Source organism: Chiroxiphia lanceolata, chromosome 4 (assembly GCF_009829145.1).
Source record: "Chiroxiphia lanceolata isolate bChiLan1 chromosome 4, bChiLan1.pri, whole genome shotgun sequence".
In the NCBI taxonomy this organism is placed as follows: domain Eukaryota; kingdom Metazoa; phylum Chordata; class Aves; order Passeriformes; family Pipridae; genus Chiroxiphia; species Chiroxiphia lanceolata.
Window position 1 is genome coordinate 53,442,575 of NC_045640.1, and position 24,321 is coordinate 53,466,895.

Sequence of the window (24,321 nt, forward strand, 5' to 3'; positions counted from 1 at the left end):
AATTTTGCATGAGCACTAAGCTGGGAACTGGGAAGCATTACCCACTGCTGAAGGCCCAGATCATTAGAAAGAGCATGTAAATCCTCTGAACCAGAAATAAAAAATGCACAGATTTTCTTTGTGAAGTCTCAACTGCAGCTTTAAGTAACACATGAACCATTGGCACATTTTTTTCCTGGCCCTTGAAAAAAACCAAAACCAATATCTTTTCTCAGCTGCACGTGCCTCAATCAAAAGAAGGGAAGATTGGGCTTTGACCCAAAAGCTGGAGCTGCTAAGAGCTCATGCTTTTCTATGTGGATGACCTGTCTTCTTCTCAATTCTTGTAAGCAGCACCAGTCAGGCAGGGAATTGCATGGGTATTGCCACCCAGGGTTTCTTAGTGTCAGGATGGCTTGGGTGAAAATGCATCGACTTGTGTTTGTTTCTGCTCCTAGACCTCAGCCTATGTGATTTCAGAAATTATGATGACCATGCTTGAATGTAAATTTATGTTTGTAGGAAGGTTTTCTTTGGAGTTCTGCTACGCTGGAGATTATTACTTTTGAACCAGGAAAAAGGAAAAAAGAATGCGGCAACCATAGGCACATATTGTTACATGTGGAAGATAATAATGCATTTTGGAACAATTTGTACATATTTGCAAAAACTGCTGTCAACCAGAAAATAGCCTTCTTAAAAAAACAAAGGAGGAAGTGTTTTTCCTTTGTCTCTGAACTGTTTATAAGCAAAGAACAAGCAATCCAATGCTGTTCTACGGTATTAAACAACAATAGTTCAAGGGTGATGTAAAGCAATGAGCTGCCAAGGTTGGCCAGGGGAGAAGACAGTAGAGTGGCTGTTTTACCTCCCCCCAAGGGGATAAACCCACAGGACTGTGCTGCCCACCTCCCCCATGCTGGTAGGGACCAGGGCACACGGTTTGTTTTCCATCAGCATTCATGAACTCGCTTTTGAAATCTTCCCGGCATCTTACACAACTTAGTCCTTCAGATGTTAACAGGAAAGAACAAAAAAGCCTTGTTTTCACTAAAAAACAAAACCCAAACAAAATGCATGTTCTTTAATTCCAGTTCAAAGTAAAATCCCTCTGAAGACAGTCCTTTGTAATTTTTGTGTAAGTCAGTCAGTTAAAAAATATTAGGGGAGCTGGGATTTTAGCTGAACTTGGTAACATTAGCTGGTAATTAGTTACCATAGGTAAGTGATGCAAACCAGCGCAAACTTGACATCAGTTTTAAGGCAGTTTGACTTTATTAGGCTGTTGCCTTCACTTGTGTTAATTTGAGTTAAGAATGTGTCTGTTTCCTAAAGAGAAAGTTATGAAGAGAGGAAAAATAGCTGAGAGCTTTTAATTTAAATATTTAAGCTAATATTTGTGGGAAATTCTTCGTGATCTTCGTGCAGTCATTTCATATCTCCAGGAAGCCTCAATTTACAGAAAAGCAGTATTGAGACAAAACCAAGTTCATGCAGTCACAGTGTGAAAGATTAAGGATGTTAAAGCTGTTTACTCTTTTAAACTCTCTCTGGATATCTATCTGTCTGTCTTTTGTTAAGATTACAGACACACTATATAGAAAATAAGCTATAGGCAAAGTGTGCAGTTACGCAATAATCTCTGTCCCATTACGGAGCACAGAGTGCATTTTTCTCAGCAAGAACTTAAATATTTGAAGCCATTCTTCTTGTGCATAGCCTATTTATTCATTTTTAAACATCAAGTTCTATGGCTTAGGTACTCTGATATATTTGAGTGGAATAAGTCTCTGACTACAAGGGATCCATCTCTGCAAGAGAGTAAATAAATTTAAATTCTGATATAGCACTGATTTTTTTTTACCTTTGTAAAAAGGTTATTTCACCAAGTAAAATGATCAGACTTCTGCTAGAGAGACAGGTTGTTTATAGCACCAGTGATGAGTAATTAAATAAATCAGGCAGGCCATTCTGGACTATCAGTGAGTAAAATGATCATAATTCTTGGCTTTGGTCACTTAAATTTTACCATTAAAGGTCAAAGGACAAAGGACTACATAATGAGAAACCAATCTGTTTACCTTTTATTAAATCCGTTTACAGTCATACCACTTTGATGTGTGGTCTTGGCCACTTTAGTGAAGCAAAAAATATGATGCTGTTTTAAGTATTTTTGGGTGCAGCTTTGTATGAAATCTAAGACAGATGAGGACTATGAGAACTGAAAATGCTTTCATCCTTTTTGCCAAATATTATGGAGATAATCCAGCTTCTCCTGAAAAGATAGCAAAAATCTGACTTTCTGTTTTGATATCAGAAGTTTTCTTCCACCCTCATCTTGCATTTTAGAAGTATATAATATATCATTCATCTCTGTCCTGACTGAGCAACATTCATAAAGTATTCCTTCATGCCCCTCTCCTGCTGCTAATAACTAGAAAAAGGAGCTGTGAATAAGAAAGCATGGCCTGTTTCAAACTGGCACTGATTTATCTCAAGACTGCACAAGCCACTACAGTTTTCACAATGTCTAAATTGAGGACTTGACTGGGGACAGACCATGGTTTTCTAAGTTACATGCTGTATAATTTGATTCTGTAGCACTGTGTGTTTCATGGACATGCAGAGGAATCCCCCTGCCCCAGAGCTGTTTTCTGCTGACTCCCCCAAGCTTCTTCTGTGTTATCCAGAAACTCCATCCCTGCCCTCTGTCCCCACTGCCCAGTGGGAAGGGAGATTTGGGGTCGCATGCAGTCAGGGGAACCTGTGCCTGTCTAATCTGGAAGGGAACCAACAGCACCTAATACCAACTCTGGGAGGTTGCTCTGAGTACTGACTTCAGAAAATTGAACATGTGAAGGGTTGCAAGTTACCTTTGTGAAAATGGGCTATATTTCCATACTTATTTACAGTGGCTGCAATATACCTGCAATCTAATATGCAGGTATTACTCTAATGTCTTTTTCCGGACCAGTAGGTCATGAAGTTCCATCTCCTTGTGAAATGTGTTCTGTGGAGTATGTGACTCGTAATTAATGAGATACCTTTCGGGCACATGAAAGCAGAAAAGCACAGAAATTATTTGAACTTCTTACAGAGAAAATAAACAAATTATCCATGCAGTTTCTTAGAGTCTATAAGTGCGGTTTAGTCTTGCAACTAAATAGTTCCTGTTTACTGTTGTGCCAGTGGGTTCAAACACATGCCAATATAACACTTTCACCAAAATTGCTCTGTCAAAGTCCTGAGGAATATTTTCACACATCCTGGGTATTAATATCAAATGCTGAACAGTTAGGGCAGCCAAAATACATCAAAACAATTTCTTGGCAGAACGATGCCCAGTGAGGTGTAGATATTAACTCTGTGACCTAGACTGACTCCAGGCTGGATAATAACATTTGATTAATTGATAATAATTTTCTGTTTTCTGATGTTTATAGTGATCATTTATTGTCTTGTGCAGTCATATATGGTCGTAGAACCTTATGAGACGTTTTTGCTTCCCTAGGAAGTAATGAGTCTGATTGGCAAATCTGTTTCTATTAAAATCATTGGGAAATTTGCCAATTACTTCAGTGAGTGCAATATGGAACCCATGAGTTATTATTGCAGTTACCAAATAATCTGCCATAATATCTACAATTACATTACATTTGCATACATTAAAAAAGATAACATTTGTGCCTCTGAAGAGCAGATAATCTACTTCACAGTTTGTATAGCCAGCTACGTGTAGCACTTGGGGACCGTGTGTATGGAGTGCATCTTTGCTTCGTTGTATTTCTAGGATACAGCTTATAGTAAAAGACCACATATGTAAGGCACGACTCCCTTTTCATGCTTCCTTTTGCTCCACAAGGTGTAGTAATTTTGGTTTTGATATATACTGTCAGCTAGTGCCTCTCCCTGTGCTTATTCAGCTGCACACATCAGCAGTAGACAGATGGAGCAAGGCTCCCTCTGCCCTCTGCCTCTCTCTGCCCATTGATCCCTCATTAACATGCAAATACAGAAATAAGTAAATTTCTGGTTCCTTCATACTTCTTTTCAGAGCCCAGGTTGTATTAGTTCCAGAGACACATTTATTTTATTGAAATGAAAGATTGAATAAGCTGTGCTACTAAGTAGGCAAAAAATTTTGACATATGGAGAACCTATTTAATTTGCTGGACTGGGACATAATTGCAGACCAATTATGACAAACATTGTGAGCCTTCTTGTAAACTACCCTCCATCCTGAACTGGACAGAAAACTATTAGGGCAAAAGTATATCTTTGACTGGTTGTCGTGCATCAGCCCCAGCTGGCAACTGAGGCACTTGCTCGCTTCCCCCAGTGGGATGGGGAGTAGGATTGGACAGGTAAAAGTGAGGGAACTCGTGGGTTGAGGTACAGGCAGTTTAATAGGTAAACCAAAAACTTACAAGCAAGTAAAGTAAAAGAAAGAATTTATTCACCACTTCCCATGGGCAGGCAGGTATTCCCAGGAAAGCAGGGCTGCATCACGCGCAGCAGTGATTTGGGAGGACAAATGCCATTGCTCCAAACATTCCCCGCCTTCCTTCTTCTTCTCCCAGCTTTGTATGCTGAGCATGTGATCCTATGGTATGGGATATCCATTTGGTCAGCTCTTTATGGATTTAGACAAATTAGAAGGAACCTGTTAAGCATTCCAGCTGCCCACATTATTGTTATTTCCCTTCAGCTGTGTTTGTTGTTGCATTGCTTTAAAATAGGAAGATCCTGACTTTGTGTGGGTTGTTCCACTATCTCTGTGATTTTTGTAATTCTGGAAATATGCGGCTCACTTGAGTGTTAAAAAAAAAATATGCTGCATATCTTCACCTGCTGTATAGCTTAGCCATATGAGGAACTAGTCTGAAAAATATACTTCTAATAAAGAAGGTAAGGTAGAGGATATACTCTCTGTGAGAAGGTGACATTTTGTTACTTAGCACAGTGGCAAAGTGAATTGGCCAGTGCCAGGCAGGCTATTTGCTGCATAAATTATTACTTATCTCTTAATATGTCTTAAATATATTTGATCAAAATATAGGGATTCATTTTATAAAGTGAGTCTAATTTTGCTCTCAGAGGTTGTGCACCTATAATCCAACAATTTGATAAGCAGTTGCCTGAATGACAGGTGCAGCATGTCACATTGTCTGGAAATACTGAGGTGTGGGTTGTTCAGCTTTTTTTTTTAATTTTTTTTTTCCCATTACTCCAGCCAGTGTTCTTTGATGTAGACACAGAAGCAGGTTCAGCAGCCATAAGATGAAACCAAGGTCTTCCTGCACTTGGTGCCCATGTGAGATAGATAAGCAATACACTCCTGAATGTAAGCAGACAGAATATGCCAGCTCCTCTGAAATCTGAGGTATAGCAGCATGTCAGCTGGTAACAAGGCAGTTGCTATCTGAGGAATCTCAGCAAATTGCAGTTTTTGTAATCTGGCCTAGAAAGAGATTTTCTGTTAAGAGTGATGTTGAAGTGTGTTAGCAGAAGGGATAAGTTGGTTCAACAAAGGAAATGCATCTCTTTGTGCTTGCCCCAGAGTCTGAAGCTGGGTGCATTTCATCTGGTGAGAAGGTTTCTCCTAAATCAGTGTGGCTGTTTGTGCAATGAGGTGCCAGTGGGCAATGGTGGGAAGGAGTGGTGAAAGCAGCTTTGAGTTCTGGCTGTGAATCCTTACATCCCAGATGATCTTGTGGCACCACCAGCTGATTTGATATGTTTTGAACTCAAGGAAAAATAGTTTACCTTAGAGATAAAGACAAACTGATATCTTTTGCTTGTAAGCAGAAAGAGGTGGTCTCTTTGGTTGTGACACAACTGTTGATTTTACTCAGAGACCAAATTACTTTGAATAACCTGAAACCTGTCAGTACTTCACAGCTGTCTCAGAAGACATTAGCTAGAGTAGCATGTTATTTTGAATTAGAAAGCATCTCAGGAAGTCAGAGAGAAAAAGTTCTGCTGGTGCTTTCAGAGGGAGCTATATAATGTGTAGTTTTGTATCATCCACAGACTATCAGAAAACAGCATTTGTATCCTGAATGTTAAGACTATATCATAATCATTATTAACCAGTATGGTCATTACGAGTCTGCTTGTTTTAGCCCTTGGGTAACAAAGTGCACGGCTCCATCAAGCTCTGTCATAATCAGCCTTATTATAAAAACATAATATTGTAACCTTCAAAGGCTCCCTGTGCTAGTGCAATAAAAACTGGGAATGAACTGAAGTAATCTTTAGGCTAACAGCAGTTCCACTGGGAAAATATAACAATTTTTATGCATGTAATGTACATGCTTCCTCTCCACCCTCTTCATGCTCTTTTCACCAGGACAAAAGCTATCCCTCAGACCCCTTTTGGAGCCAAATTAGCTTATCAAAGCAGAACAAGTTTATAACATAGTGTTCACTGCATATCAAATGCCCATGCACTCCTTTGATTTCCATTCTTTGGAGCACTGTTGCCATATTTTAAGTATTTCATTTCAAGAAGAAGAGCTATTAAGTGTTTCCCCCAAAGTAGCTGATTATTCAATGGCTAAAGATGTCAAGGATAATGAAATAAAAAGGGAGCTGGGCTGTGATAGTCTCTAACAGGAAAATGCATCTCATTAGATGGCATTCCCACCAGAGAAGTCTATGGTATTGCATGCATTAATTCCTTTCTGCCGTTAAGTTGTTAACCGAGTTTGGGATGCAAACAGCATGCAGCCTCAATGACAGTGCACAACTGTGTGCAAACAGTAATTAATCGTTGGCTCCCTGAATGGAACCTCTGTGAGGCTGGAGGGAAATCAAAGGGCTGGCCTGGTTTCCAGCACTTGAGGAACACGCCATGCAGTACAATTGGGAACATTCATGTTATGAATATCCCCTTGTAAGCCGTGAGGCAGAGAAGGCTGAGGGTAGCTGGCCTCCACAGGCTCAAGTCTGTGCTCAGCAGAAGGACCTGCCCTTTGGTGTTTGGTGATGGGGACAAACTGTGCATACTCTGATCCAAGGATATTTCAGTTGAGTTTCCTGGCAATTCTGGAAGGAAAAAAAATCAGACCCACTACACAAAACATTTGTATGTGAATTTATATATTCCGAGCTGTTTGCGAGAGTGCATTTTTGAAATGGCGATGGTGTTCTCTACAGGCACTTATTAGAAGTTTATTGATACCTTGGCATGGCCAGGAAAGACCGAATATACTGACAGGAGGTGTAAGCACTTTCTCTCACCCTCAGCCGTTGTCTTGACTGGAGTTAAGAGCCTTTTGACCAGGCAGTGCATTTTGAGGCAGAGAAAGTTGTGTCAGTATGAAACACAGTGGTTGTCATTAGAGGATCAACACATTTTACCAGCAATCCTTGCAGTGGTGTCTGAGACACCACAAAATTTCCTTGCGCTTAGAAGAAGCAAAACAGTTTCCAGAGAGAGAGCACTGTGTGGGAAATGTGGGCAAATGTGGTCTACTTGGAAGGATAGCAGGTGGGTCACTGTCATTGTGGGTGCAGCTGTGGGTATGGTGGGGGGTTGTGCTGAGATGCATTATGGAGGCCAGGGCCAGGAAGACTGTGAGGCACTGAAATGGGTTTCATTGCGGTATAAAATCCCTTAAAAATATTGCAGTATCTGTAGCATATATGACAGTAGTAGTGCCCATCCTGCAGCTTACAGTAACCACACTGCAGCACATGTGCTCATAATTGCAAAGTATCTTTGTATGCATCATGACATTTTCTGCCCTGGTAAAATCCTTTTGTCTGGCAATTCAGTGTCAGGACTTTTCCCTGTGCTTGTGTCTGTCTAGCAAAAGGAGATGAAATACAGAAGGGCTAAGGAAGTCATATAAATTGAATGACTCTGTGGTTATATGATATTCATATCAAAATAAAAGTGATCTGCATTGTCACTTGATGTTAATTGTCCTAGAGACATGGTACAATTTATATTAGCTGAGGTGCTAATTCACCCATATCTCTTATTATGCAGATAATAACATCCTTATGACGGTGTGTGTTGCTGAGTAGATATTTGTAGAGAGCTGTAAGGTCTCCCAACAACTTTGCAAGCAGAGTTCTGTATCTGCACTTTTTTCTTTCTACCTGTAAGCCTAATACTGACCAGTGTTACTTGTGCCCCGACAGGTCTGATTGTCCGAGAGGTGAGCATTGAGATTTCCCGCCAGCAAGTCGAGGAGCTCTTCGGGCCTGAGGATTACTGGTGCCAGTGTGTTGCCTGGAGCTCTGCAGGCACCACAAAGAGCCGGAAAGCCTACGTCCGCATTGCATGTGAGTGTTTTGCTGTCTATGTTGAGTCGATGAAGCTTAGGTGAGAAGTGGAATCTCTGCTGTTCAAGAGAGATTTTATTTCCAGACAGTTAGGCTTTGTATTTTCTGCGGTTACAGATGCATGCTAAAATGAAGGCCCTCAGAAATATTGATAAGAATTTCAGTTCGTAAGAACAAAATCTCATTCTTCTCCCCTGTGTGGGGGAAAGCATCAAAACCAGTATTTCTTGAGTACAGTACTTTTATGTCTCAAGAAAAGTGTCTGAAGCTAATGAGTAGGAATATTAACAAAGCAAGCTATGAAATGAGGTGGTAGCTGTTCTTTTCATAGAACCACAGGGTGGCTGAGGCTGTAAGACATCTCTGGAAGTCATGTGATCCAACTCTTGGCTCAAGCAGGGTCACCTAGAGCCGGTTACCCAGCATCATGTCCAGATGGCTTTTGAGTATGTCCAACAAAAGAGACCCCACCACCTCTCTGGGCAACCTATGCCACTGCTCTGTCACCCTTACAATGAAAAAATATTCCCTGATGTTCAGAATGAACTTACTGTGTTTCATCTTGTTCCCATTGCTTCTAATCCCATCACTGGGCACCGCTGAAAAGATCCTGACTATGTCCTTGTTGCACCTCCCTTCTGGTGTTTGTACACATGGATGGGATCCCCCAAGCCTTCTCTTCTCCAGGCTGCACAGTCCCAGCTTTCTCAGCTTTTCCTTGCAGGAGAGATGCTAGTCATCTTGGAAGCCCTTTGCTGGACTGTTCCAGTGTGTTTATGTCTCTCTTGTACTGGGGAGCCCAGAACTGGACCCAGCACTCCAGGTTTGACCTCACCAGTGCTTAGCAGCTCCCTCAACCTGTTGTCAATACTTTTTCTCTAATTCAGCCCAGGCTACCATTAGCCTTATTTGCCATAAGAGCACATTGTTGACTCACAGTCAACTTGGTGTCCTCCAGAACATGCAGGTTCTTTTCTGTAAAGCTGAAAATATATGTCACTGTAGCCATATAATAAAACTGCTGTTCCTTAACGAAGAAAAAAGTGTGTGTTTAGCATATCATGTGATCAGATTGGTAATATGAGTTTGAAAGTGATTATCTCACCCCTAATATTTCATCATTGTTATTCATGGCTACTAACCTCAGTATTTATTTGGAACCAGTCCCAGCTTAGACCCCAAGAACACAGGGCAACCAGTTCCCTGAAAACAGATCTTCATTTGACTGTACAAATATTTAATGTTCATTAATTTTCAAAGAGATGATTTTCTTTGTATTAGAGTAGTCACACTGAGGACTCCCATTTCTCTTTCACATGATTAAATACTGTTCTGTATAATAGGAACAAAATATATCATCTGGAATTGTCTCCCTTCCACTGTTTTCACCTCAACAAAAACATTTTCTGTGAGAAAAGGTCATTAGAAGCTGGATTTGCAGCATAGTTATATTTCCTGCACTGTGCCTAACAACTTAAAATGGTAGAAGAGAATTCTTCCAACCAAATAAAGCTTTTCACAGACACATTAAAGGAAGGACTGTCTGTCATTTAAAACTCTCCATTTAGAGCTTATTTCTGCTTTTGTTCTTGAGAAAGTACTACATGGTTAAATCCTCGAAGAGGAGATACCTTCTATGTAAACATCCAGATACAAATCTCCGGAGTTTCCATTTAAATACGCATTTTTGAATTCTTTTAGTCCAAGTAACTGACTGGAAATAGAGAAATGTACTTTTGAGTACAGGACTACACCTCAGAGAAGAATTCCCTGGGGTTAAGGGGAATTAAAGTTACTGTCTTCCTGCAAAAGTAGAAGTGCCATTACATGTGTTCATAGTGCTGTCCCATGGCAGGAAACTTTTCAAAACTTTGAGGATTTTCTTTTTTTTTGTACTGAAACAAAAGAGAGTTATTTCAGTGTTTTTTTTCTTCTAAGCAGTCAGCACTTCAGAGGGGCTTAGCAATGTTTGAACAGGTTTTTTAGATTATGGCTCTTAAATTGACTATTTTTATTAGATTTTCATGTCCTGCCAGGTAGCCCTTGACAGATGGCCATTAAATTAACACAGTTTGGAAGTATTTTATATATATTTGAGTGTATTTTACTTGATATTTAAGTTACTTTTGTGTGCTGCCAAAACTATGCACCTAATTTCTATATAACACATAATAATTATGTGAATGCTATTTTATATCAATTGACATTTCTTCCCAGGTGTCCACATTTCTATTGAAGCTGCTCATAGTAGAGAGTTTGTTTATTTTTCTTAGTATATTTTGGAAATAGAGGAAAAATCAGTTCAGTAATTTTTCTAGTCTTGGTGGCTCTTTTTTATTTTTTTAGAAAAATCTAATTAAATAAATACTAGGGAGTTTTATAGACCTGTAACTCAAATGTGGCTTTGTATTTTACTGAAGTTTTTTTTAACCTCTTGTTCCTGAATTTGGGGTTCTTGGACAGCTGTGGCACAGGCAAATCACTTAGACTCCTTGGGATTAAGGGTTGAAGTATTAGGCTTTCAATCTGCAGATTTTAAACCAGCAGCAAAAGCACATTCACTGCAAAATTGTCTATTTCCAATTACACAAATTTCAGTAAATTTCTCAGATAACTGACGACTATTTTTTAGAAAGTCAGACAGATGATGTGGGGAATATGCCTTACTTCATGATGTCATTTGGTCTACAAGATCCCCATTTCAAACTCTGGACTCAGGTACACCAATACTCCTCATCTGTATTCACAACTTTGACTTCTTAGGACTGGATCTGTACTGACATTATAATAGCTGTTTCATGATAAACTTTCAACACAGCTGGTAAGTGTTCTGATGGTTACACAATGTGCCATGAGGCTGGGATGCAACGTAAGGTCCATGCAGTATTATTAATCCAGCAAATCAAGGATGTCCAAAACTTAAGAGGGGCAGAAGAGCCCATCTCTCCAGATCAGTGTGCAGCTATAGCTGCTTGTTTGTCACCAATGCAGTGTTCCCTTTTAATTGGCACAAAAGTGAACACTGACACCTTTAGGAAAGGTGAGGGGTAAATGGAGCATGTAAAGTGCTCTGCTTAAGTGGTATTATTTATCTTAATACCTGAACCTGGTGATTTCATCTTGACAGATACAACTGTAGCATAACTAGCCATACTTAGCACATTAAGAAAAGAATCTCTCCTCCCTCTCCTTTTCTCTCTCCCTCTCCCTATTCATCTCCTTCTCCTCCTCTTTTTATCTTTTCTCTCTTATGCCCTTATGTCTTATTCTGGAATTATTGTGTCCTCTCAAGGGCTGGAGCTGCACTCCATTAAAACAAACAAACAAAAAAATAGCATCCAGCATCACTGTTCACTGAGCGTGTAATAGAATTAACTGAAAAGTAATTCGAAAGTGTGAAAAATGTGCATCCTGGAAAAGTGGCTTGTGTTTGTTTAATGCAGGGTCAGGCATGTGTCAGAAAGTACATAACAACCTAGTCAATGAAAGTTCTTGGTGAAAATCAATTGCAACATTGCTCTGACCAAGAGCTTCAGTTATTCAGGAAAGGAGTAATCTATAAATATGGAGTAAAGATGCTGATGGTTTTCAAAGGCTGCCCATGCTAGCAATATAAACAGAAAAAGAGTGAGTCTAAAGACATCCCAGCTTCCTTAAGTCTTCAGGGCATTTAGCGGCAAATCACTGTTGCACTCCTGGATCACGAGTACGTTGGGAAATTACTCCCTTCTGTGATAAGGAACATTTTTCCTGTTTCATGGAATCCATCTTCCTGGGGTGTTGGTCTCCCCATGAGAGCAGAGCTGAGCATTTCATCCTCTTAGACTAGCAGATTTGTTCAGATTAATTTTCACTTTGCCATTTTAGATATCTCAGTGCCCAACAAAGTAGGGACACCTAATGTATGTATCTTGGTGAAGCTGGAAAGATATAATAAATTTTCTGAGATATTGGCCAAGGAAAGTGCTAAAACACATTTCCTATTTATTCACACATTTCTTGTTTATTCTAGGTACATCCTATCAGGAGCACTAGTGAGTCACTAATATGTTTTGATACAGTTTTCTGCTCAGTTAGAAGATGTTACTGTTTTAGAGGGAGGGAGGAAGGAGGGGGATTGGGCAGCTTTACCTTCAGCTGTAAAAAAAACAAGCTGAATATAAAGTTTTAATGTGAATTTTCTGTAACAGGGCTGATGTAATTGAGCAGATAAAACATAACAGGGAAAAATTCCTGTTAAAACAATGAATGAGATCTGAGCCTGTGTAACCAAAAGTAGAGCTAAACCCACTGGAAGATACATCTGATAAAGACTAAACAATAGCTGCAGGATTTGACCTAATTTTTAGATCAGATAATAAAGGGGTGGCTAAGATAAATTGCTTTGAGCCCATGTGCATAGAGCAACCTTACTTTTCATTTGCACCACTTCAGTGTTGGTGTAGCCTCACTGACTTCATGATGTTAACCCATGCTGTCCTTGAGAAAATATGGTAAGAATATAAGCCCTAAATCTGATGTTAGGTTTTGGATTTGTTGAACACCCATGAGAAAATAGAAGCTTTTTCAGTAGTTTCTATTACTCAGTCTTTTTTTTATGTAATGAATGTGAACAGATTTTTCTTTTCCTTTATTTATTATCTTAAATCAGAATTTAATAAACAAAAAAAGTTTTAAAAAGCCCCAATGTAGTAAGGAACTGTGCTACAGTCAATCTTTTCTGTAATTTTGTACTAGTTTCCTATGTACTTATCTAAAAGCCTTTATTCCCCCAGAAAATTTTTCAAAGGAATGTGGTTAAAATATGCATGTCAGATGCTGTATACTGATAAGATAAATGCAGTACAGAAAAGTAGATTGGTTCATCTGGTGGTTTATCTCCGCTTACAAGGGGTATGCAGCTATACAAAGAAACAGAGATGAAAAAAAAAAATCTCAGATTCTTTACTGACACTTGTTATCTCAGCTTTTAGTCCTGGGTCCCTTGCTCCATGTTACATTGATGCAGTGCCTTTCTTCCCTCTCTTCACACACCTAATCCAAGCAGCTCTGTGAGGACACGTTCTGTAGCCACCAAGGCATTAGAGCCAATTGCAATAGATACAAAGTTGGGTGGATGTGGAGATAAGGAGAGGGAGCTAGGAAGGACAACACTTGAAAATTTTAATAGGAAGGCAGGCCCAGGATATCCAGTGTTAAAAAAATCCTAAAAATGTGGTTTGTGTACTTTGATAAGTGTGTATGAGAATTAACATAGATAGGCCCTAATTCCTTCCTTTTGTATCATTTAAGTTGCTACTAATCAATATCTGCTGCTTGTAATTTAGTAAAAGGGATAACTGAGGCATGTGGTCTTAAGCTAAGATTACTAAAGAACAGCAGATTACAGAAAGGGCAGCAGAGAAGTTGACTAGACATTTAGCATACTTGATCCTACCACTCTGCTTTTGCTCCTGACAGGCATGTTTCTGTACCACTTTCCAAGTTAACAGGAATGACCATTCCCAAATTTAAGGATGCAGTTGCAACACTAATAAATATAAATTACATTACATTTTATTAAATAGCCAAGTCTCTATAAATTAAGGTGGGATTGATATCACTGCTAGCATTGCTTAAAAAAAACAAAAGGAAACCCCTTTACTGAATTTATGTGAATTTAGTCCCTCTGTTGGAGCCTTACCTACCTACACTGTCATGCCTAAGAAATTATCATCTTTCAGTAGAGTCTGCTTAGTACCTAATGATGAAACATAGATCCTGCCAGGAAGTTAACAAAATTTTGTGTATATTTTGGTAGTGACCAGACAGCTGTGTGCACTAGGCTAGTGTATCAGAAGAGCAACAACAACAAAATACCACATGTATATAAATAGTTTTTTAGTGTTACAGTGTCTTGTAAATTCAATTCTACGAATTGAATTGCAATGTACATCTGATGTTTCTAATATCTCTCTTTAGTACCTTTAGTATATCTGTCATGTAAAAAGGTACCCGTTGAGATTAGGTCATTTGAACATTATATATAGATTTATTTGAAAAAAACCAAACTTTGGATTCCATCTTTAATCACCAAATAAATTAATGAATAGAATTAAATTTACAAGTTAGTTTTTAGGTTAAGCTTACAAAGAAATATCGAGTTATGAAGTAAAAATATAAGAGGAAGAGAACAGTGCAACTGATGTACACCTGGGAACCCATCTTCTTAGTGAATGCTTGATAAAGTTTGCTTGCTTGTATTTTTTGCAATTGTATTAATACCAAATGTGTTGAATGGGTCATCCTTCATTACAAGCACAGCCCACGTGCAAGCTGCATTGCAAAAGAGTGTTTAGTCTTAGGACCGCCTGGCTGAACTAGGTTAGAGCTAAAGAGGGGAGGGGAAAAATGGTTTTTTCTGCAGATACATAGGCAGTGAGTCTACAGAGAGTCATCAGGGTGTAATGTTATCCCCAGCTGGCTAAAGATGCTGTTGTTAGAATGAGGGGCTGGCCAGTCTACACCCCTTGTTTGCTTAGGCTGAAAAAAAATACAAAATAAAAAAAGAGAGAAGGTCCCGAGCTCTTGCAGAGTGTCTTGCAAATTGTAGCCTGGCAAGCAAAGGGTGTTCCTCACCTCATTCTGTAACTCAGGTCAGTGGATATAGTAGGCCCTGTCCCAGAAACATGTTGCGCACTTCCAAGAAGCTGCTTCAGTCCCCATCAGCTGCTCAGCTGTGAAAACTCATGCTGCTTCTTGGCTGTGTGGGGTGTCAGCCTGATCTATTACTGTGACACCAGAGAGCTACAGACAAGCTTATCCCAACTGACAAGCTGCCAGGCATCTTTGGAAAGGTGGAAGTTCCACCATCCCTGATGTTCCTCTCCAAGGCTGGGAATGTGGCTAGGAAAGCCTCATGGTACTGCAACATTTGTCTTTAGGACTGTCCAGATATGAAACAGCCCCTCCAGAGAAGGAAAGAGTGGCACAGAGTTGTGTATTGAGCTTTAAGATGGAGTTTTGAGGTGTTGACTTATTTCCTCAATCCTCAGCTCCTCAGCTCCAGCTACTGGCTTGGGCCAGCTGAGAGCACAGGTCTGTCCAACCAAAGTGTCATTCCATGAGCAGTGGTGTACTGAAGGAGGGCAGGAGGCTTTGATCAACACCCAGTGTGTGACTGATACAGCAGGAGACCCTGCAGGGTGAGACACCACACTTAAGAAAGCAATTGATAGAGGTTCAGAGGGATCCTCTGGGTTACAGGCTGATGACGCTCCTGTGACTGTCTCAGTGGAAATCTGGTTTGATCTAATTAATAACAGAGAGCTGAAACCACAGAAGAACAAAATGAAATAAAAAAGGTTTTTGTACCTAACCTTTCCATTACTTACCCACTAGTGTGATTGATCCCTGTGCAAAGGTCATAGACTCAGCTGTGAACAGAAAAGAGAGGCCAAAGTATGCCTGGTTTCTAACATTTAGATTTGCAATTCAGTCTCTAATGCCTTTTTTTCCTTTTTTTTTTTTAAAAAAAAAAAAGAAGGTGTCTCTTAACTCTATCCACATTCTGAAAGGTGATGGAAGAGGAATGGAATAGACCAGTTCTACATTATTAGTGATGTTTCTCAAACTCAGCATCAGTCATCCAGGTTTGGGAATAAATGCAGTGAGATGTGTTTTCAGAAGCACAGATCCTCTTTCATTTTGTAGAACATTAGTGGCATTTTACCATTCTTTTTCCGCAGTTATTTTTCTGTTTGGGTGTTCTTATTAGTCTGGGTAAAATTAAAACCATATTGAACCTTACCTGTTAAGAACACTCTCAAGGGTAGGAGGTAAACTTGAAGTGGAGAGCTTGGCTACATATTGATCCTCTAATAACTAAATTTTAGATAAAATTATACCAAACCATATTCTTTTTTCTGTAGTGTTCTAATTGCTTTTTTTTGTTTATAACATGTTTGAGTTTATATGGATGGCTATATATACTTACCCATATAAAGCATACTTCTTGTGAAGGTCTTCTCACATTCTTAAACCCTCATTTCTCTGAAAGCACACACTAAACGTATTTTCCTCAATGAACATAGTTAATATGACAGTTGTATAGAAAATAATGTGTTTATTTCTTTATTTGCTCTTAAAGCTTGCTAATTTTTTAGATTACTTGTTACAGAAGGAAAGTTGACGTTGGAGTTCCTAGAAGGAGCAGAGACCCTTAAAGGTCTACCAAGGGCAGAAATTCATCTTTTCCTGACAGTAATGCTGTATTATTCTGTTCATCTGGTTTGCATCTAATTCCTGGCTGACAAATGTCCATTTTTCATGCTCATTCATTACTCATCCTTACATTAGCGCTATGCTGAACTGTCTGGTCTTCCTCTTAGCACATTTCTCAGAAATTATAAAAGATGTCCTTATAGTTTTATCCACCCACCTATCACAGTAAAACCCAGAAAAACAAAGAGATTAAAAAAAAAATAATAGGGTCATTCTTTGCACTTTTTTAGAAGTTGACAGGTAGAAAAGGAAGTGGGGAAATGACATGACTTCCTATATAAGCAATTACCTTTAGCAGACAAAAATGCAACTTCTGACTCTTTTGTAAGATGAAAATGCATTAAACAAAATTAAGTCATTTAGCAGTGCATCAAAATGTAGATCTAATGCCCTTTTGCCCAAAAAGCATAGCAATTCAGGAGTAAAGCTAACAATATGATGTACACTGAGATTCTTATTTCCCATTACTTTATTTCAGTTTTATACTTGTGAAAATTCTCTCATTTCAATGCAGCTCTGAATGTAGCCATATGTCCTTACCAGAGAAGATTGTGCAGGAGTATTTCAGAAGTCTTGAAGGAAAGTCTGTTCTTAAGTATGCTGTAAACGTGCTGTGATACATGCCACAGGAGCCCCCTCTGAATTTGCTAGGACTATGCATTAGTAAGGAAAATAGAGTTTGACTCAAGGTGGCAGACCAGAATTTTAATTATTCTCCTTGGTTTCTTTTTAGGAAGATAATCTTGAAGGGAAGTTAGAGGCGGGGCTTAAATGCTTGATGGGGGTGCAGGCTGTTACCAGGGCCAGGCAGTGAAATCCCTACCTGCAGCTTAGTGAGATATGTGAGAGAGCTGGTGAGAGAGACAAGGTGGACCCTTCAGCATCACTGAAGGCACACTCCACTCTGGAGAGATGAGCTGTGGCAGCAATGTTACCTGTATAAGTGGAGGAAGAGTATTGCTAACACAGACAATACAGGATTATTCTACCAAAATAATAATGGAAAGGAAATGCAACTGCCTTTCTCTCGTGTCTTCCTCTATTGAAGGTGAGGGTGGAGAAGATGCTCTCTTGGTGTCTCAGCAACAGGACTGCTGCTGACCTGAGGCTTTAATAATGCACATTGTCTCTTCATAGACGGAGGGGTCCTGATCCAGAATGGATCAAATGTTTTATTGATTTGCTTTTTCAGGCATATTATCTGAAGATTGTTAAATTATTTTTTTTTAACTGAGATGTATTCTATTAGTCTCTTAACATTCTCTGGGAAAAATGTATCCCTTTTGTCCTTGCTCACAAGCAATTGTAACATATAGACACTTTGGATCTTTCCCAAGCAGAGCATTTTCGATAATATTTTTCACTTTCTCAAATTCCCTTAGTACATTAGCAAGCTCACCCAGTCCTGACTGACAGTGTGAGATTTCCCTCATGACTATAATTGTTACATGGCAAAGGAAACTGAGGATTGAAGAATCAGAAGGATGTCATTGTTATCAACAGAAATGATAGCAAGGGCCATAGAAAAAAACCCAGTCATTTCAGAATCCAGTGCTGTCCCAGTGGGTGGTTTCATGATAGTTACAGCAGGTGATGAAGATGTTTGTCCAGGCCCTCTGCTTCTTTATCACTTAAAACCCCATCTTGTTAAGTTGTGCGTGTCACAACCAGCCAGCCTTATGCTTGGTTAGGTCAAACCTGCCCTGCACTGCTGCCATCTGTAGCTATTTGTAGGTGACATGGCTGCAGTGGGAAGTGGTGGGATGAAGCTGTGAACACGTGGGAGAGAGCCAACAGAATATCATATAAGAGCTCTCAGTCTTGTAAGTAAACAATTATGCACCTTTTTTTCCACCCCACAAATTAGTATAATTTACTCAGTAGTACCTAATGGCTCCTTTGAGAACGTTTCTGCCTGTTATGTCAGGGCCTCTACTTAGTGTATTTTTAGTTCGTGGATCACTGACCCACTTGAATCCAATGGTATCATTAAAGCAACCTCACACAGCAAGGCACCGTGTGTGGGGGCAGCCAGGAGACCCAGGGTCCCACAGAGTTCATCTCACCTATGCAGCCCCACTGCAACTATTCCAGCTATTCCCACTGCAGAACTTACAGCTGTTAATAATAAGGAGGTTAAAGTGGGGGGTTTTTTACTGTTATTACACATTTCTAGATTAATGCTATTTACTTTTGTATGCACTAAAATTTGGAGGTTTTTTTAAAGGCAAGTGCTTTATGGGAGGTGTGGTTTTTGTGCATGTGAGGCAATGTAGAACATAAGAGTTCTATTAAATGTTTCAGGAAGGTTGGCAGAACAGTAAATCAGCATGTCTAGGAAAAAAAAATCAGATTATTATCTACTGAATCTACCTCTGCTGTCTTCATCCCTCCATATCTGAACACCTGAAAGCTATTATTGATACGCTGTTTATTACTGTGCTTATATACTTCTATTACTGTGATGGTAATTTTCCCATTTACCCTCAACCACGATATTAGAGCACAATAATTGTCTGGAGCGTGCACGTGTGTGTACCTGCTAAATGCACTAAGGTGTACCAGATGTGGAAGTAATTCTTTTCTTTCGAAAATACCCGTGGAACTAGCAGTAATATGATCATATGGGTACTACTAGCTACACAACCCCAGCTGTTTGCTAACTTAAAGCAAATTGCATTAACCTGACATTATGTGTGCCCAGGATACTTATCAAGCCCACAGGAAGGGTGAGGAGCCTGGGCCAAAGGAATAATGTAACTTCCCAAGAAATGCACCAGTTCCTGAAAGAGCTGCTCATTTCCGTGTTTGAAGTGTGGAAGTACACCACTCCAAACTCAGTGTTTTTTGAATGACTCTACCCACAGGGCACTTGAAGGATTTGGGTTTACTTAAATTGAGCCATACAACCCAAATTTTCCCTAAGTAGCCTGTCAGAGAGGGTGGGATGAAGCTGGAGTGCTGATGATGCTGGAGCTGGCAATGTATTGGGAGCTATGTACAGAAATCTGACCTAATCTGGCCAGTTGTCTTGCTGTGGTTGCTCTCACATGAACGAGCCTCATTCATCTGGAATAACTCCAGTGTGACAAAGATGCTGACAGGCACAGCCCGGTGAAACTTGGCATGTCATCCTAAGAAACATTCGCCTCTGTACTTTTGCTCCTCCTCTTTGCCATAAGTTATCCAGTGTTGTAGGGTAAAGCCCCCTTCAGCAACAACTGAGGTTAAAATGGTGGATTTTGTGGTGAGGTAGCTGTGACATTGGCATGTGCTTCCTTTTCAAAGAGTAACTCCAAAACAAGCAGAGAGCTGGAGACAGTAATTTCTTGTATTGCCACAGCGGGATCTATCAAAGGTTATCTTTCAGTGCCTTTAGCTGTGGCCATAAATCTTGTCCTATCAGAGGGCTTCTCAGTATCCCTACCTTCTGTGCTAGAGGGATTAGAAATGTCAGTGGTGGGAAAGCAGTGAGGTGTGGAGTTGCTTCTCTCATGCCTGTGGTGCAGGGGAAGATGCCTCAGTTTCACTTGTGAAATGTTTGGGTTTAAAGATGTTAGAAGTTTACTACTATATCAGCTTAAGTTAAAATGATCATCTCCAGCTGTGACAGAGCTTTTCCATGGTACAATTAGATTGACATTTAATTCCAGATAGTTGAATAACCACATTTTCCCAATACAGGCTAAGTGTAGATATGCTACCCAGAGGTGAGTTTCAGAGGAGCTGATTTTGGTAGCAGCCACTCCATCTCCTTTTCTGTCTGTACATTTGCCTGCCCCGGGTTTTGCGTTTTGGTACTGCTGATGCAGTTCCTTGTGGGGTCAGTTCTAAATTAGATCTTGGAGGTAATCTAGATGAAAAATAATTCTTTGGATGGTTTATTTGTTAGCCGGTTCAATTCAGTGATCTGTTTTCCAGTGCAGTCACAGGTTATGGCTTCAAAATATGAAATATTTGGCTTTTAAATTGTTCCCATATGACTATGACTTGTTTCCAATATGACACAAGTATTTGTGCAGCCTCACTGTGAGCTGACATAAGAAACTGGTCTGACTTCAGAACAAAAAGTAAAATAAAAATAACTGCTTTGCAAAGTTTTTGAAGTCAGGCCAGCTCTCTGATGTGACTTTGAACATGGCCTCATGTCCATTTGCAGCAGGAACCAGGAGCAGGGAGAAATATCCCCAGTAGCTACTGGGGCTGAATGCTCAGTTCTCCAAAGCCCTGTCCTCCCTGGCGCAGTACAGAGCGTGGCAGTGCATGGCAGAAACATGGAGACAGTGGTAATGAGGGAACTTCTGAAGTCCATTTTACCATCTGTGCGAAGATATTACAGAAGAGTACAAGAAAGCCAGAGTTCACAGCTTTCCAGTACAATGAACTGGTCCAATCTCTGGAGAAATGCACCCTACTGCATTTCTATGGTGCTGTGGAGGGATCCAAGCATGGTTCAGCTCCACATTGCTATTTTTTTATTGTAATTAATATGATTGTTGTTATTATTACATTAATAATAATAATAATAACTTAGTGCTACAGGGATAATGATAAGGTGTAGACAAATTAGCTAAAGTTGTAAAGTTAAAGCTTATAAGCTAATAGTACATTAGATCACAGCATGAACATTTTCGTCTATGAATTAAGGCAACTCAGTTTATATGCTTTAGTTTTACAGATTTATTTAATTTTCCATAACTTTCTTTAGTACTTCACTGGTGTAGTTTACCAAACATAAATTTTCTGAAAAAGGGACTTGTTGCACTTTTTGTTCTCTGTCACCTTCCACAGTGAAGCCTTGGATCCTCACTGGATTCGTATGCTGTACCATAATATAAATAATAAATCCACTATGAAATCTTTGCTTAATGTTGGAATGAAGCAAAAACATGACCCACCCTTTTTTAAGTGTTTTACTTTCCAGGGAGCAGAACTGCTGTTTTCATTGTCTCTTGCGTTCATTCAGTATGGCAATCAAATGTAATTTAAATTACCAGCTATTAGTACTATCAATGCTTTTTTTCCTTCTCTCTCCCCAGATCTCCGGAAAACTTTTGAGCAGGAGCCGTTGGGGAAAGAAGTGTCCCTGGAGCAAGAGGTCCTGCTCCAATGCCGTCCCCCTGAAGGCATCCCAGTAGCTGAGGTGAGCAGCAGCAGCAGTGTCCTGGCACTTGCACATCCTAACTAAGGCCTGATCAGTGGCTAATGTACAGTGACTTAGAGCATGGCATGATGAATGGGTGGTAATGGAGAGCTGACTGACTGCTGCCTACAGACAAGATTGACTGGGAACTGATTAATGGCTTTGGGTTATGGTACCTTGCTGGGCAGAGCTGCAGGGAGTTTGGTTTCAGTTTTTTAGTTCCCTTTGAAAAATCACAATTATATCTGGCATCTGAAGGACACTTAGCTGTTCCACTAGGTGGAACACATTAATACCAGCCCACTCTCTTTCCTTTTCCTTTTAAAGAAAAAAAACATTTCACTTATTCTGAGAGGCACCTTGCAAGAATGATATAAAGATGTTTTAATTTTTAGTTTGCCAGATTATATTTCCCTCGCATGTTGGGCAGGCATAAGCCTGCCAACTTGGCACAAGAGGATGTACCATGGTCCAATACAGGCTCCCACGTGAAGCAGCATGAGGTTTGGGCAAGTAGGAGATGTGTCTGCCTAATAATCCATCTTCAGGAACTTATCTTGTCTTCCTACTGGCATTTAAGTAAACCCAGAGTGGGTAGTCTGCCCTCTACCACAGGAGGCAGCCGACCCTTCAGCAAAATCTGTGCCTGAGAACAGCAGTGAGCATCCCCTTGAACAGCAGCTTCTCTAAGTGCAGTGGTGGCTCCAGCTTCAGACTCACAGCTCACAGAAGGGGGATTTCTGAGTCACAGGGGGGCCTCTGAAATCCTGAATCCGCTGCGGCTGTTAAGAGAAAAATTGATTGCTAATGATGGTAATTCCGCTATCTGAATTCTCTTCGGTTTTCCTCTACCATGCACAGAAGAAACTGTTGCCAATTTGCATTAGGATAAGTCAGACTGTCATGGCTAAGTAGCAAAGTGGTTGTCATGCAGCACTGATGGCTGATTTCTCAGGAGATGAAGCTTAAACTGTTACCTCCCCATCTAACCCAAGTTTAGATTTAATTGGAATTGCAGACACATGTCCACAAACATCAGAAAGAATAATTAGAAGATTTTTCCCATTTTTCTTGTTCTCTAGGCTGTTTTCTTTCCTCTTTAAGATCTTCAAAACTGTAAGGAGTGTTTAGGTCTGCCAAGCCAGCTTACTGACAACTGTAGTATTAATCAGTTGGGTTTCCTCAGGAACTTAGCAGCAGGTTTTTGTTTTCCTTTCTGATGCTTCTTTGCATCAAATCAACTTGTTGTGCCGTGACAGTTTTTTCTGCAACGGGATTTGTTGTTCAGGCAGTGCAGGGTTGTACTGGGGAACTTCATTACTTTTGCTAGAAAGAGAGATTAATGATGACGGGTAGTTTGTTTTTATGCGGTATTACAAGCACCTCTGAAATTTCAGCAGCCAGTCTGGTTGTTCCCTCAAAAGGGTCTGTTATACCCAGTCGTGTGGCTGGGACCCAAACGACACAATTTGACATGGTTCATAGAAAGTGATCTCTGAAAAAAACCTCTGTGAGCTGCTGTCATAACAGTTGTGCTTTTTCTTGCCTTCCAGTATCCTGCTCGCTCTGTCAATAGCTCTTCATGATGGTACATTGACTGGCTCTGAATCTTATTTGTACCATGGTCAGGGCAGACACCAATTAACACTTGGCAGGCTCAGAAATCGTACTCCCCCCATCTGACATTCAAAAGAACTGTTCTCAGTGTTGGGTTTTTTTCCTCTTCTGACTTTTGAAGTCAGAAGGAGATCAAACACCCAGATTGGACAGCCGCCTAATACAGCCTCTTTGTAGATTCTTTCCAACACTATTAAAAGAACAAAGACCTGAACACTAATGAATATGAATACCTTAATGTGACACTTTATTACAGCCACTTGCTGAAGCTGGTAAGATAAATTTAGAAAAGCAGAAAGATGAAAGATAACTTGGTAGTTTGGAGGATTACATGATTATTTTAATTTAAAGATGAATGAGTTCTTTGTTTAAGACTTCATTTATGTGTTTGGAGAAGTTTCTGATATGATGGTACAGGTAACTATAAGAAAGGACTTGGGAGAAGGCAAGCAGAAGTCTGAGGCTATTTTCCATCTTGTTGAAAGACTGCTTTGATTCCAAGTAGAGTAGGTTAATGCAGCTATAATCAGCTTTTCCAAATGCTTTGGTGACCATGTGCATCAGACTCTTCACATTTTGGGCACTGTGTTTTGTTTTAGGGGTTTTTTTCACTTACTGGCTTCTGAAGTAGTCACTGGATTTAACACCAAAACAGACGAAGAAAAGCTTACAAAACTGTACAAAATAGACCTTCAGTGTAATGCAGTGCAGTGCTGGAGTCCAAAGAACCAGCATCTTTCCCTTGCTTTTTCTCTTTTATTCTATTCTCCCCCTTCATTGTGGATTGTTTTTTTTTTTTTTTTGGAGGATTTTTTTCCCTGCTATTTCAAGGTGGTGGGAACAAGCATGGTCAGGGATAAATTCTGTGCTCTTTTCAGTATCTGGGGAATTCAGTTTTATAATTCCCAGCATATTTAATTAACCATGTCAAGCTCTTATGGATCAATGCTAGAGCAGATCATACTGTTACTGCAAAGATGAACCACATAGCAGCATACAGCTTCTCGAAAGGGCAAGAAGGA

At 39.9% G+C, this 24,321-nt stretch overlaps 1 protein-coding gene across 1 annotated transcript in view; it reads left to right on the top strand.

Annotated features, from left to right (window-relative positions):
• UNC5C (unc-5 netrin receptor C) overlaps window positions 1-24,321 on the top strand; it is a 257,765-nt gene that overhangs the window by 172,228 nt on the left and 61,216 nt on the right. The window contains exons 4-5 of the mRNA XM_032686686.1: window positions 8,134-8,277; window positions 21,579-21,682. Of these exons, the coding sequence (XP_032542577.1) occupies window positions 8,134-8,277; window positions 21,579-21,682 (248 nt within the window). The remainder of the gene's footprint in view (window positions 1-8,133; window positions 8,278-21,578; window positions 21,683-24,321) is intronic.